The 16,251-nt window shown below is 38.5% G+C and overlaps 1 protein-coding gene across 4 annotated transcripts in view; it reads right to left on the bottom strand.

Annotated features, from left to right (window-relative positions):
- Positions 1–16,251, bottom strand: part of Pdzrn4 (PDZ domain containing ring finger 4) — a 390,589-nt gene that overhangs the window by 77,317 nt on the left and 297,021 nt on the right. For all 4 annotated transcript variants that reach the window (XM_087199994.1, XM_004874005.3, XM_021251552.2 and 1 more), the window contains 2 exons: positions 12,572–12,828; positions 9,972–10,074 (listed from right to left, as the gene is read on the bottom strand). In XM_087199994.1, coding sequence (XP_087056120.1) covers positions 9,972–10,074; positions 12,572–12,828 — 360 coding nt within the window. The remainder of the gene's footprint in view (positions 1–9,971; positions 10,075–12,571; positions 12,829–16,251) is intronic.

The following is a 16,251-nucleotide window of genomic DNA, read 5'->3' as shown; positions in this document are numbered from 1 at the left end:
ACCATCAATACCTACTTTGAAAACCTGTACTCTACTAAAATGGAAAACACAGAAGAAATGGACAGATTCCTAGATACATACGAATTGTCAAAGTTAAATGAAGAAGATATAGAAATTCTAAACACCCCAATTACAATGAATGAAATTGAAAATGTAATAAAAACTTTGTCAACAAAGAAAAGCCCAGGTCCTGATGGCTTCACTGCTGAATTCTACAAGACATTTAAAGAAGAATTGTCACCATTACTCTTTAAACTCATCAACGAAATTGAAAAGGAAGCAAGGCTTCCAAATTCATTCCTGAAAACAAGTGTTACTTTGATTCCAAAACCAGGGAAAGACCCAACCCAAAAAGAGAACTACAGACCAATCTCCCTAATGAGCATAGATACAAAAATTCTCAATAAGATACTGGCAAACAGAATACATAGGGTTATCAAGAAGATCATACACCCTGACCAAGTCAGATTTATTCCAGGGATGCAAGGATGGTACATCCATAAATTAATAAATGTAATACACTCTATTAACAGAGTCAAGGACAAAAACCATATGATCATCTCAATAGATGCAGAAAAGGCATTCGACAAAATCCAACACCCATTCATGATAAAACCCTACAGAAAATTGGAATAAAAGGTCTTTATCTTAACCTGATTAAGGCTATTTATGAAAAAACAACAGCCAACATCATACCAAATGTACAAAAACTGAAAACTTTCACACTAAAATCAGGAACAAGAGAAGGATGCCCACTATCACCACTCCTGTTCAATATTGTTCTGGAAACATTAGCCACAGCAATTAGAAAAGAGAAAGAAATAAAAGGAATAAAGATAGGAAAGGAAGAACTTAAACTGTCATTATTTGCTGATGATATGATACTTTACATAGAAGACCCAAAACACTTGACCAAAAGACTTCTAGACTTAATTGATAGATTCAGTAGAGTAGCTGGATATAAGGTCAACACTCATAAAACAATAGCCTTCTTATAAACAAAGAGCAGACTCACTGAGAGAGAAATTAGGGAAACAATTCCTTTTATAATAGCATCCCAAAAAATGAAATATCTAGGAATCAATCTAACAAAGGAAGCAAAAGACCTCTACACTGAAAACTACAGCATTCTAGAAAAGGAGATCGGGGAGGATATAAGAAAATGGAAAGACATCCCTTGTTCCTAGATAGGAAGATCCAATATAGTGAAAATGGCAATACTTCCAAAACTACTATATAGATTTAATGCCATGCCAATTGAAATTACAACAATATACTTCACAGAACTGGAGAAAACAATCCAAAAATTCATTTGGAACCAGAAGAGACCTAGAATAGCAAAAGCAATTCTAGGCAACAGAGACATGGCTGGGGGTATCACAATCCCCAACTTGAAACTATACTACAAAGCTACTGTGATAAAACAGCATGGTACCGGCAAAGAAACAGACCCGTGGATCAGTGGAATAGATTAGAAGATGCAGAAACAACTTCAGACATGCTCAGCCACCTCATCTTTGACAAAGGAGCCAACCACCCTCATTGGAGGAAAGATAGCCTATTTAATAAATGGTTTTGGAAAAACTAGATTTCAACCTGCCAAAGATTAAAACTGGACCTTTACCTATCACCATGCATTAAACTAAAATTGAAGTGGATTAAAGATCTAAATATTAAAACAGAAACAATAAACTTCCTGGAAGATAAGTTAGGTAGAACTCTTGAAGACATTGGCATAGGAAAAGACTTTATGAACAAAACCTGAGTAGCATGGGAACTAGCACAAAGAATCAACAACTGGGATCTCATCTTATTAAAAAGCTTCTGGACTGCAAGATAAACTACCAACAGAGCTAAGAGACAACCTACAATGTGGGAAAAAATTTTTTAGCAGCTGTACCTAGACAAAGGACTTCTATCTAGAATATATAAAGAACTGAAAACAAATCAAACCCCTCAAATTCAAAAACCCAAAAATGGGCATCTGAAATGAACAGATATTTCTCAGACAAAGAATTAAAAGCAGCAAATAAATATATGAAAAAATGTTCAACATCACTGGTCGTTGGAGAAATGCAGATGAAAACAACACCGAGATTTCACCTCACCCCAGAAAGAATGGCTGTTATCAAGAAATCAACCAGTAACAAATGCTAATGGGTGGTGTGGGGAGAAAGGAACCCTTCTCCGTTGTTGGTGGGAGTGCAGACTGGTGCGACCACTGTGGAAATCAGTATGGAGATACCTCAAAGAACTAGGGCTAGACGTCCCATTTGACCTAGCTATTCCTCTGTTGGGTATCTTCCCAAAAGAATTAAAAGAATCACACCACAGAGATATATGTGCACCCATGTTTATAGCACCAGATTATAATAGCTAAAGGTTGGAAACAGCCCAAGTGCCCATCAACTGGAAACTGGATAAAGAAAATGTGGTTTTTTAAAAATAAAATGGAGTACTACTCAGCCATAAAGAATGATAAACTAGAGACATTTATAGCTAAATGGATGCACATTGTGGCCATACGCATAAGTGAAATAAATGGGACACACGTGTGTAAATACTGAATAGTTTCTCGAGTGTGAGAAACTGAAAGTGTGAATAAGAATTAAACTGATTAAAATGAATAGTTGATAATTTGCAATAGGAAAAAAGGTCCAAAGGCGTAGGGGTAGTGGGAGGGAAAGGGGAAAGGAAAGGAGGGAAAGTAAAAATTATAAGGAATGAGAAAAAATGGAAACAAACTCAATGTAAATAGGGAAGGGTGGAGGGGGTGAAGGGTGCACAGGTAATGGGGAAAAAATTAAGAACCAAGAGCCATCATGTACAGGGACAAACACCCAATGATAAATGTAAATGTACTGTTTACCTAAAATGTACCAATGAAAGAATTTAAGCAAAAAAAAATAAAAAATAAAAAAAAAAAGAAATTCCGAATCACTTCTGCATGGGATATAGGGCTATATGATAGCCTTGATTAAAGATCAGAAAAATAAAAATTAGGACAATATGAAATAAGTTCTACTTATAATTTCATTAAAACCTGAGCCAAGACTGTTTAAGGCAAACCAGAGTGTACCGTTATCCCCATAGAACCAAGCCCTGGCCACTTCTTTCCTACATAAATTAGAATACTTATTTAGAAGTGTTTACCAGCTTATAAATTTGGGGTGAAACATACATATCTTCCTTGTTAAAATAGTAACCAAAAAAAATCTCAATTTTCTTCTTTTATACTTTGGCACATGTAAATGCTTAAGTCTGTTTACTGTAATTGCTAGGTTAATTGAAACATTATGGGAAAAACAAAGGCACTTACACTTTATTGCAAATTGCTGTTCTCCATCAGCTTTCTCCTGCTTTCCCCTAGTTTCTCCTAGTTTGAAAGTTTTTCAGAATACTTATCAAATAAAAGCCTTGGTCAATAATGTCTTCAGTCATCATGCCAATGCTGCTAAAGACCCAGTGGGTGCCAGGAAATTTGCTGGTGATGTAAAGATATTTAGAAGGGGTCACTTCTGTTAAGAGAGACAGTCTACCTAGACAAAAAGATAACTGCATAAATGGATATAATCCAGGACATATCTGAAGACCAGGAACTACCCACAGAATGTACAGTGGGCATTCTATGGTAGACAAAGAAGGCTGTAAAGATGGAGAGGAAACCCTGGAAAGCTTCTGAGGGAGTTACCCTTGGACTGGACTTTGAGCAATGGCAGAGGCTGGCAGAAGGGGGCTCCAGGGGAAGAGAAGCCCGTGTACAGGGGAGCAATGTTAGGAAATTACACAGCCTTCTCTGAGTACTGCTGAGCTCTGGAGTTGGACCTCAAGATGCCCAGGAAGGTGGGGTGGGAAAGAGCACAAAGAAGCCCCAACACCAGGCAGAGGAGTCTCGAGTTAATCCAAGGCACAGTCATACAAGGGAACGGAAGGGGACCGATCCAAAGGGAAGTGCAACGGAGCAGGTTTGGTTTGGTCCAGCAGTGGGGAAGAGGATGACCATTTCCTCTTGAGAAGAGGATGCCAAAAACATGCCTAGAGCTAGAGCAGCATTTAGGACAAAGGACAGGCAGTTGTGACAGAAAGGAGAAAGGTGTCACAGAACACCTGGCAACATATAACAACTCACAAATTTGATCAAGACTGTGAGCTGACGGTTTTGAGAACGTAGTGTCATTAACAGGGCCCTCAATGAACCAAGTCCACACTGACAGTATCTTTTCTTTAATGTTCAAGTCACGAAAATGTTTTCACACTTCATCAAGTTCAGTTTTCAATTCAGTAAATTTCCCCAAAGAATGACACTTTTAAGGTGAGTTTTTAAAAAAATGGATGATTTTCTTGCCCTGGCAGTAAGTGGTTTAAAGTTATTTTAGATATTTTATTAATAATTACAAAATGTGACTAACAAGCAGAAGGAAAGCGACTGATGAAAGACAAAGCATCCAGTGAACTAAAAATTTCTGGATATTATACCTTTCCACACTTTGCATACTGTTTCTCTACCGACCACCACAATACACAGGTCATATATAAACTCATATATCCACGCCTGTTCTTTTCATCACTGTTTTTCCAACTTTTTGGCCTACTAACCCCTGTGAATATCAGAGGCTATCAGTCAGCACTGACTGCACAGGCCCTCAGTTCCCCACGTTTTTAGCGTTTCACACATACGCTAAATGACCCTTTGATGAAGATTCTATACAAGATGGAGGGTGTATTAGAGAGCATGCCAATCTTGTACAAAGTATGAAATTCTATGATTTTAGACAGCGATGGCTACCAAAATTGAATTTTTATGGAGACTATTAACCTTCTAATTTATTATTTATTTCTCTCTATATTTTGCCATTTGGGGTCCTTCTTTAGAAGGATTTCACAGAATTTAAAACAGGGCTAATACTGAAAGCCTTGACTCAAAGAACCCTTGCTGGGAGAAAGGAGGGGTATTTACTGTGCCTGGATGGTGGTCCTGGGTTCTCCTGCAATTGCCTTATGCAGAAAGGAGGGAAGGGACTAGACTGGTCCACACAGACAGCTACGGGAATCCTTATTTATTCCTCCATCAAATATTTACTGTGCTCCCACTCCAAAACAGGTGATGTGGTCCAGTGATAAACAAGGAAGAAAAACTATCCCCTCAGAGCCCAAAAAGATCCCTGTGGCTCTACACATGCACACTAGGGAGATTTTCCTCTATGATGACTTCACAAATCATGAAGCTGTTCAAAAATATCTGACTGATCTCTTTTTCGTTTTTGTGGGTATGTTTGGTGAAACTCTCTAATTCATAATTCTCTTTTCTTGAACTATATAAGAGAGATTATATACTTTATTTTTCTCACAAATATTCTGTGCATATTTGCAGGGATCCAGCTTCAGGAAATACATTTTGCAAAATGACACTTCTTAGCAACAGCACAAGGGTTGGTTATACTTTGCATAATGGCTGCCAAGAGAGAGCTAATTAATATGCCAAATGCTCATTCCTAGTTATTAACATTGGCTCAAGTACATGGTTTTTGGTTAATATGTACACAGATTTTGACATACACTTGTCCTCTGCTTGCCACTCTTAATACCAATATAAACAAATTTCAAAACTCATTTTGTTTCTATATTTATGATAATAGATACATAAAAGGTATATAATTCAGGCTCTTATGTATATTACTTCAGCCTGATTAAAGAAAAGTATAAATGATTCCAAATAGCATATCTAAGTGATGAAAATTTGAAAGTTTGGCAATGCTGCTTAAATTATTTTCTTGTCTTGGCTAATGTGATGTTTTATATTATTAAAATTTTGCCCTTATTGGTTTCTGACTCATCCATCAGAACTAATTTTTTAGAGTCCATGGCAAATACTGCAAAAATTTCAACTTCTTATTTGCACGTAGGCAGTGGCAAACACATCTTTATTAGGGGTAGGCAAAAGAGCTCTATATTTCTCAAAGCCTTTCCCTTTAAATTATTTCTGGGACAGCTTGGATTTGAGATCTGCCTCTGACTTGCTAAGGGCTATTCATGATTTATTTCAACCTTTAGCTGGCTCTAGGAAAAAAAGGGAACCAAGTTGAAAATAAAGAAGAAAAGCTTAATCTTCAGTGATATCCGGTGGCAGGGAGTACCCAGATTCTTAGGATGGGTGCATTTTTTAAATTTTGATACTTTAATTTTTTTCTTCGAAAAATAAAATTAAAATCATTCATCATTTTTAATTAGAGAACAAGTGCTATTATTTTTTAAAGAGAACAAATTTCACGCTGTGAGTCTTTTAATGTAGACTGGTCCTCTGAGACTTTTCTGCAGCACTATAGGGAAATTTTAAATCAATCAAATAATTTTTTTAGGAAAAACAGCAATAGGTCATGGAGAGATATGGGTATCATTAAAATTTCATAGAGGTCTGTAACACACCAGAGTCACCATAACATTGACACATGGACTATAATATCTCCAAAGAAGCATTTTGTTATCCACCATGGTTCTGGGGTAGTGCTTACAATCTATCTGTGTAGAATAATCTGCATGTTAAAAAGTCTCTAAATATGTATTTACAAGATAGTCAGATCTGTTTTGGTCTAGTGGGTCAATAATCTACACACTAAAGATCCCTAAATATGTATTCACAAGATAGGCAGATTAGCTGTGGTTCACTGAGTTAGTCCTAAGTAGGTCTTTAAAATGGCACCTACATAGTTGCATAATTCACATTTTAGCAAGTTTGGAAATGCAGTTTGTAGACACCGAGTTATCTTTTAATGAGTGCAGTTATTATGATAGTCCCAGGAAATACTAGAAGCTATGTTTTACTCTGCTCTGTGATGTTTTGCTTTTAAAAAGTCAGAAGAACATTCACCATAGCACAAACTGCATTCAAGCCATGAGGGAAGAAATGGAAACAGAGTTTAGGCAGAGTCCTTAGGGCGGGGTGGATGCTGTCTTTCTAGACGATGTCTTAGCCCATCCACTGTCACTCCCAGGTCCAAGCTGCCTCCTCTTTCTCCTCCTCGTACCCCAGCTCCCTGCTATAGCCTTTGCTACCCTCCTGTAGCTTCTCCCAGAACCAGAGGGAACCTGCAGGAAGTCAGGACTTGGCCCTGATCTGCTCTAGCAATTTTCCATGCCAAGGCTCCTCTGCACAGGCCCCTTCTCACCCTGGCTCACCTCCTTCCAGCCTGGCCTGCTGGAGCACACTGTCCTCTTTGCTGCTTTTATGCTCACCACCAGCTCCCTTGTGCCCGCCCTTCCTTCCTCCTGGTAGGGTCCTTCCTGTGACTCTATCTCTTACTCACCTCAGATCTCTCGTGAGAGATGTCTTTGACCACCATGTACAAGAACAGCAACATCTTATCCCTACATCATGAATTTCCCTTCTCCATGACTCATTCTTACTGATCTTTATTAGCACTTAACACCATTTAATAGAGTAGATCTTTATTCATTCATTTTCTCTTTTTTCCCTTAGAAGTTATACTTCCTATGGCAAAAGTTTACCTGGCCATTCTTAGATTAAGTGTCTGTGCTTCTCAAATACTCCTTCAATCCTAATGGTACAGTGAATGAAAGCTGATGGAAAGGGGGGTCATCTCTTTCCCTCTCTGTCTTGGTGTGTGTTTATGCTTCGATGGAGGAAGAAAGAGAATCCTTTTCTGAAATGAAGATCTCACTGAATACTAAACCTTAGTTTCTGGTTATATTCTCTAGATGACATAAAACTGGCCTTCCCCAGAGGTGCTCCTCTAGCCCATTCCTAGGACTAGAGGGTTATGACCAAGTTCCCACAGGAGCTAGGTCATCTTGGGTGGTCACGAAAACTCACCATCAGCCTGCTTCTTCATGCTGTACAAATTGTGCAAAACATAAAGACATGATCAGTATTACTAGATCTCCCCACTTACAGTGGCATCCACAATTGTCTCTGCTGATGGCAGATTTTGTAATCTAATCAACCAGATTTTGTAATCTAATCTGGTGCAGCTTTGAGGGTTGATGTACACGCCTCTGCTATGTCAGGAAACTATAACAAACTGAGGACTGGGGGAGGCTGATTATTCTATCGTAAATTTGGTAAGTCATGGTTGGGGGTTACTCCCACGCCTCCAGGACCTACCTTGAGCCACTCCAAGGTTCTGATATGTACCCTTACTTGTGATGGGGGACTGTCATAGCAAATTCTTCCTTATTCTTTATTTCAATCACTCAGAAAGGTGCCTTTGGCAACAAAAAAATCACAGCCAACAGAAAATTAATGACTATGATGCTGTAATTAGCTGAGATTACAGGTTGCAGAAAGCTTCTCTCAGTGTTTGCCACTGCTACCATCCTAATTTTGGCATTACTAAGGATTGATATCAGTCAAAAAAGAGGATGTGGTTCAGCTACAGTAAGCCCAATAGAATTATGAGGAAATCTGACTGTATTATAATATTTTGATGATATGCTGAGGATTAAAAGGATTTTTCCTGTTAACCTGCTTAACCTTAATAAGCCTCCCTCTCATCCCCTCCCCTAGAACATGGACTTATTCTAATAAAGCTTTAGGGCACAAACTAAAAGAAAAGCTGGAGTGATCTAGATAATCCTAGTCTGGAAATCAAAACTGTTCATTAACTGAAGCAAAAACAGTTTACTCCAGAATAATTTGGATGTGACTCAATTTTGTAATTTATTTTGCGTGACTAGATGAAATTTAATGGATATTTTAACACATGCCAATATTTGAGTGGATTTACAAAATAGAACTTTTCAGTCACTTTAATGAGGAAAAGGAGTTAAAACATTACACTTGATCTTAGCCAAAAGGCTGAGCAGCGATAGGGAGTTAAAACATTAACCCAACTGATAATGATGAAACCATCTTCTCAGATACAAGATGTCACTGCACCTCCTTTCAAATTCTGGTGACAAAGAAATAGTGATTTCTATAACTTCCAGCAATGACTTCTGGAGGGGGGAAGATTTTAAATAAGTTTCTATTTGCTTTGGTGAACTTCACTGAATTGGCCTTATTTGATTTCAGATCCTCCTAAAGGAAGAGATTTCAGGATTTCCTGGTTGTAAATGAAAAAGAACACTTTGCTGAACTTCTATGACATCATCTGCAGCATTAAAAGGGCAGATAATCATGGGTTCTTGCCTGTTTACCAAAGCTTCTTTACCTCCCCAATCTATTCTATTTCCAAATGTCAGAGTTTTCTGAAACCTTTCAAAGCTTTGTAGACTGTCCAAGGTGAGGAAATACTAGGATAAATCCTCTAACTTTTGTGAAAGGTTTTGAATAATAAGATGGGCTCTTTCAAATATTGCACATTGCCCTGTGGACTCTCTAAAATTATATCCTGTGATAGCTAAACAGTTTTACTCCAAAGGGCAGGAGGCTATCTCGATTTCTAAAATGTCTGTGAAAATACTCATAACAGTACCTACCTGAGTCACAAATAAAGACCATCTGGAATTTGAAGAATATAACCAATATAATAAAATGTACTTTATCAATTAAAATCATAATACTATACAATGAATGAAAAATAGTAAGCACAATCTTGGTTTTAAATGTAACTTCCTTTCCAAACTCAGCCTAGAAATTGGCATATATTAAAAAAGCATGACCTCTGCAAAATAATATATAAAAAGCAGAAAAAGTGTGAGCAAATTATTTTCAAACTTATAAAAATATTTTCCAGTCTATTTAAAATACTAGAGACAAATAGCTAAAACGAATACTATATAAAAAAGTCTCTTCTCTATCTTTTTTTGGGGGAGGGGGTACCGGGGATTGAACTCAGGATCTTGTGCTTGCAATGCAGGCACGGTGCCACTGAGCTAAACACCCAGCAAAAAGCTCTTTTCTCTGTGCAATAGACAAGATATTTCTTACAGTAACACACCAATTTCTTTGTTATGCAAAACTCCTCGACCATAACTTCATGCAGACACGTGAAGAGCTGTGGAAACAGTCTTACCTCATATTCAAAGTCCTCTGTTCTGTCTGCATCAGCAGGCAGGCTAGAGAGATACTCATTGTCCTCATAAAATTCACGCTCCATCGGATGAAGAGAGTGGCAGCTACAGGGAATGCAGCAATATAATAGGAATGGGTCAAAAGGGCTGTTTTCAAGATTAAAACTGATTTTATAATTTCTCTTTAGTTTACTCTGCTTTGGAAGAAATGATCTAAACACTCTAGACTTTAAGCAGACAAGAGTTCAGAAAGAGCAAATTGCTTTGCTTTCTTCCCCTCCATGAAATCCATCAATTTGCTCTTTCTGGGTGAATATTAAGGGGAAGGGCCATGGTCAGAGTTGCTTTCTGTGAAGAGACTGATGCAAAGTCTTTGACAGTCTCAGTTCATTGCTACCCACCTGGCCTCTTCCATTCCCTGCATATGTAGCATTTGACACTGCAATCTCCCAAAGGGGCTTGTTTTGGAGCAAAGCTCAACCAATTCCAAACCCCACTGCCCCAAACAGTTTTTGAAAAGTCAGTTTCAAAAGCCCATAATTTTCAGACTGTGAAATGTATACACGTTATTCCCTGCTCTGTTCTTTAAGACCCCCTCGCCTATTCTCTCTCACAACCCATATTTCTCCTCTTTGATTCAGGGAACATACATGCATAGCAATGAGCATTCATGGCAACAACTCACTGGAAATTCCTAGAAGCTACAAAGTTTCCTAATTCCTTTAGTAAATTCTCAGTGACAGAGAGAACAGATTAAGTAATGCAAGTGAGGGGAACCTTAGTATGGATTTTGTATATGCTGTAACCTTTAGGCACTATTGAAAATAACTTATAAAAGTTATCTTTGAATTACTATATGTCAATATTCAGATATAACATATATTACAATAGGAAGGCTAAGCATCGTTTAACAACAGCAAAGGGCCTAATTCCATTTCTATATCTAAAAGCCAGTAACAGATCCTAAGTGCAAATGAAACGGGTGGCAAGCATGTCCGCTAAGCTCTGTCCCTACGGAAGTTATTAAAAACTGGAGTTCCCTTTTCACTAGCTGAAAACGGGAAGGGAGGGAGGCGGAAGGGGAGCTACTGAACACTTTCTGGAGCTTTGGGACTTAGGACAAAGTCACACAGCGCCCTGCCAAAGGGAGGTGGGGCTGGGGTTGCACCTCATAAGCTCCAAGGCCTCATGTCGTCACTTTCTTACCAACTTACCTAACGTGTGTTTCCTCACTTGTGACATGAGGATGGTAATAATACAATGCACTCCCTCTCTAGGCTGTTCTGAGAAGTAAATGAGCCGATTAACGTAAAACACATGGGGTATTACCTAAAATATGATAAGTTACCTAATAAAGGTTCATGTAAGCACATATTTACCGGGCGGGTACTAAGTGTCTGGTACTAATGAATACTGCGTTGGTTTGCTTGCTGTTGCTTAAACCTGCTCACCATATAAACTCCAGGAGGCAGTGGCTTTATTCTTACTCATAATTTTATGCCCAGCACCTAGCTCCACTGCCTGACACAAAGGGCTCCTTAATATGTAAGGGACAAACGATCCAAGTGATAGGTAAGCAAGTAGTGCCACTACCTTCTTGGAAGTTGAAGTTTCAAGAAATGGTTTCCAAACCTAGAATCATCCAGGGAGATTTCTGAAAACTGTTACCTAGATCCCACTATAAAAATTGTTATTAATTGGCTCAAAGTGGGGTCCAGGCATTGACAGGGCTTCTCAAAGTTCCTGGGTAATTCTCTCACACTCTTGTGACTCACTGAAAGATACTTATGGAGGCCACTGAAGGGCAGGGAAGTGTTTTACAAAGTCAAGAATGGTTTACCGAAAACAAAATGAGGTCAAAAGACGTTATTGCTTTTAGAAATCAAACTCTCAATAGTGTTTAAATATTTACTTAAAATCTCACAGAACAAAGTAAACCAGGAAAAATATATTTCCAAAACTGCACAAATAGGATTATTTGAAATAAAATGTAGCTGCATTCACATTAGGTAAAAGCAGGAAGAAATATTGTTTTAATTGTTCCTTATTTTATAGCACTCTACACTCTACTTACTCTCTGACAGCCAGGACCCTTTGTTTATATTTCAGTATATTGGGTAATTGGTTTCTTTGGAGAATTGTATTTAATTAATGTCCTGGTTTCTCTTTTAAAAAGAGAAAAGCAAGGGAGAGAAAGAGGAGACCCACAGAGGAGAACACAGTGCCAACATGTCACATCTACCTGAGTCTTAATAAGGGCTTGGCAGCTTTGGTGAGAAAATCTATTTCCCTGACCAATGGTCAGAGTAGCATGAGGGCTAGAGGGCTGCAAATATGAGGCTGAGCTAATCAGAGCCAGAGTTTTTCACTGTCTCTTCGCAGGTCTGGTTCTGGAGGTGAAGCAACTGTGGGGGTCAGGGAGTGAGCTCGCAGGGACTGCTGAGAACTACTTGGACAAAGTCTCAATGGAGAGGTTCTCCAAACAGAGCTGGAGCCCAACTCCATAATTGTTGGCTTGCTGGGGAGATTGTTCTTTCCAACACTTACTTTAAATGGAGAACGACAACAAATGGGGTGATGGGGAGAAATGACAGAGAAATACCTGTCTGAGAGCAGAAATGGACAGATGTCTGGCACCGGAGGGGTGGGTGGCCGGAGCTTGGCCAGGGCCATGATGTGCTCAAATGTGATGTCTGTCTGTGTGCTGGCATTCATGAGCTGCACTTCCGGGACTGTCCCATACGAAGGTCTACTGAGAGGCGTTCGCCTTAACACTTGCACCACAATGGGCTCCTTGGCATTTCGAAAAGCTTCCACTGCCTCTTCATGGGTGGCCTTCGAGAGATCCTTCCCATTCACCTGTGGAAACAGGAGGACATCATTCACCTCAGAGGCAAGGACAGAAGGGCTATCACAACAGATTAAAAAAAGCTAGAGAGGAAAAGTTTCAACCAGCTCTGGGTGAGAAAGGAATATTTAATCAGATGTTGACATTTATCGAACTCTTCACCAACATGAGCAAGTGGAAGAGATTAGAAAAATAATTACTTTGTATCTTTATGAAATATCAGGAGTCAATTAACAAAACACAATTAGAATTATTGGTAAAAGGTTTCAAAATTTAAATGGCATGTCAGCATCAGAAGATGTCCACCAAAACTTTCAGATAGGTAGAAAAGTTACGAATATTTCCCTCCTCCTCCAGGACTGGGAATTGAACCCATTACACTGAGCTATATCCCCAGGACTATTTTTATTTTTTATTTTGAGACAGGGTCTCACTAAGTTGCTAAGTTGTGACTTAAACTTGTGATTCTCTGGCCTCAGCTTCCTGGAGTGCTGAGATTTCAGGCATTTGCCACCATGCCTGGTTCAAGCATATCCTTTTAAAAACTGAGCCCTAATATCTTGATGATATTTTAAACATTTCATAAAGTCTTACTTGCCTGAAATCTACGTTTAAAGGATAATGTCAAATTTCTTTCATATTTGTCATCTTTCTATCCAAGTCCATGTTATTGTTTATGTGCATTTTCTCCACATCATCACAGCTCAAAGTGTGGTCCAGGAGCAACAGCAGTATCACAAAAGAGATGATTAGATATGCAGGACCCCTGGCCCTGACACCACCCTCCTGAGTCAGAACTGCTATTATAACAAGTTCCCAGCTGACATATGGCACACAAACACAGCCCTGCTCTTAGCGCCTCTGACACATATACTTCGAGTCCCTTTGGATCCTTTCCTGTTTCAATTTCTACCAACTCAGGACTCTCCCAGTTGGCTCAGGACACTACAGAGAAAGCAGTGAAGTTTACCTCTGTCTTTGGTCATTTCAGGGACAAAACTATTGACATTTAAGAGAGGAAGAACATATTATTCTTTTTATGGACTCTCCTACACCTGTGTGCTAAGGGCCAGGGATGTTTCCCAGCCCATGCAGCAACTAAACTACCTGCACACGTTTCCGACCCTTTCTCAGAGGCAATAAAGATGGTTATTAAACAGTTATTAATTTATTCCATTAAAATAGGCCCTGATAACTTTTAGCAAAAGTTGTGCTTTAGCAAAGGACTCTAGAGTCCTGAAACAGTTTCATGATTCCTACCCTAAATGAATGAATAATGTTGGCTTTTGCAAATATGAGGAGATATTTGGTGGTACAATGCCATGCCCGATACTCTGGAAATCATACCATTTCTGGACAGCTAACTGAACTACCCATTTCTTGGTGAAGCACTGGTAACTGCTATGCACTAGCAAACCCTTAAGATATCCCTGGGTGCCTAAAAAGAGGGAAAATAAATCACTGAGTTGCAGTTGAAGAACAACTGCTGACATTCAAATGAACACATTCTCTCCCCTTGAGTAGACAAAGAGTATGTGTGTGCTCAGTGCAAGTGTGGGGCATTTTGAGGTAAATGATACAATGCCAGGTGGAAATAGTCACTTCATGTAGAGGCAAGTTTAATGAACCAGAGGAGCTAATTTACTCAACGGCCCCTGAAAGAGTTAATGTGCCTTCAAAAAATGAGCAATTAAGTTTCCACAACAGTAAAATATGTCCCAGTTCAGTTCCTGAATCACTAGTAGGAAACTTCAGCTAGAGATCCGAGTAGGTACTTACCAGTGGTCACATGTTCACTAATCTATGCTTTTACTTTCTGATTATCTTCTTCATGGACTAAATTTGAAAAACTGTCACAGAATTTTCATGGACACAATCTTGCAATGTTTACTTGGGCGTATGGGATATGTGAGCATGGGATACCTATGGACATCATTACTTATGCTTGAGGTCCTGCTGGATGTCAGGTCTCTGGGCTACTGCAGGGTTCCCTGGAGGTGTAATCACCAAGGGATAAAACAGAGCCCAGAATGGAAAAGCACAACCTAAAGACTAGTCCTTCACATTGAATGATCATCCCCATTGTTTCCTGATTGTCCTCAGTATTTGTAAATTCCAGATCACTGGAGATAGTCAAGTGGTAGCTAAGACTGTTATGAAAATCTATGCAATAGGTAAGACTTGCTCTTTTGTCCTTGGCCTTTACTTAATAATGTCCCTTCAAGTTAATGAAGATCCACTCTTAAAGTTTCCCATTACCTTTCTCTCTCTGAAAACTCAGTCATAATCTGTTACCAACCATTTAACATCTATTGGAACTATGTCAATATGTTACCAGTTCCTATAGAAACAACTTTTAACAGTGGCAGAATGAAATAAATGAATGCTTGCTCTTTTTGAAGAGAATTTAAGCAATACCAGAAGGTAAAGGGAAGACTTCATGACCAGAATTTCTACCACTCATACTTTCGATGCTACTGGTTCATAAACTGTGTCAATAAGTAGTAGGTATACAATGCCACTAATCTATTTTCCCCAGGTGGCTGGGTGTCTTGTCTATGTGTTAATCTAGTCTTGGTGTTCGCAATGCTTATTTGTTTTAGTGACCTTCAAAGCAAAAATAATTTTTAAGAAGTGAGTTTCCTACTTGTAATTATTATTTATTTTGTGTTCCCATATGGTAAGATTATTTTTGACAAATCCACACTATACAATAATTCTGCAGAAACAAAAATTACTGAAAAGTATTTTAGGTGGTGAATCGTTAGTTTTTATTACAACGTTTAGCATATGCAATCAATATTAGCATTCATACAGTGAGATCAATAGCTATAGATTCTGTAGCAGGAACATCCATTCATTTACAATGATGACATTTAGATGCAAATTTCAGTCTTTGCTCCATGGAGAGTCAATATAATCTTAAAAAAGGACAGTCACTGTAATCTCAAATATCTTACTTCCCTATTGGGGAGTGCTCTTTTCTTCCAGTTATCATGCAGCTGACCTCTATTTTCATAAGCTATTTAATATCTCTCAAAGTAAAGAAGTCCATGACCTTTAAAGGCTCCACAGCTTCATGTGACCCCTCAGAAAATGTAAGCACTGTTAATACTAAACACCCTTTTTTTTTCACTTCACTTGAAGTTCATCAACATAGTGTTAGCCTACCAAAAGGTCACCATTTTATAAATTATGCCTTTCACAACAGAAGAAAGAACAGATTAATTAGAATTTTCTGGCAGTTGCTTTGTTCAGTTATTTTCAGTAATGGCTATGAAAAGAGTAATAATAGAAGTATATCTAAAGTGAACCCTACAGGAAAATTCTGTAGTAAGTGAACAAATAAATTAGTAGCAAAAGTTCATTTGTTTTCTAGGCAGTTAGTTTCTAAACCAACAGCAAGGAGTTTGGTATTTCATGGTGCCATACCG

The sequence above is a fragment of the Heterocephalus glaber genome, unplaced genomic scaffold (genome assembly GCF_053883595.1).
Source record: "Heterocephalus glaber isolate CG9 unplaced genomic scaffold, H.glaber_assembly_v1.0 deba00001733, whole genome shotgun sequence".
NCBI lineage: Eukaryota > Metazoa > Chordata > Mammalia > Rodentia > Bathyergidae > Heterocephalus > Heterocephalus glaber.
This window is presented reverse-complemented; position numbering and strand designations above follow the sequence as displayed.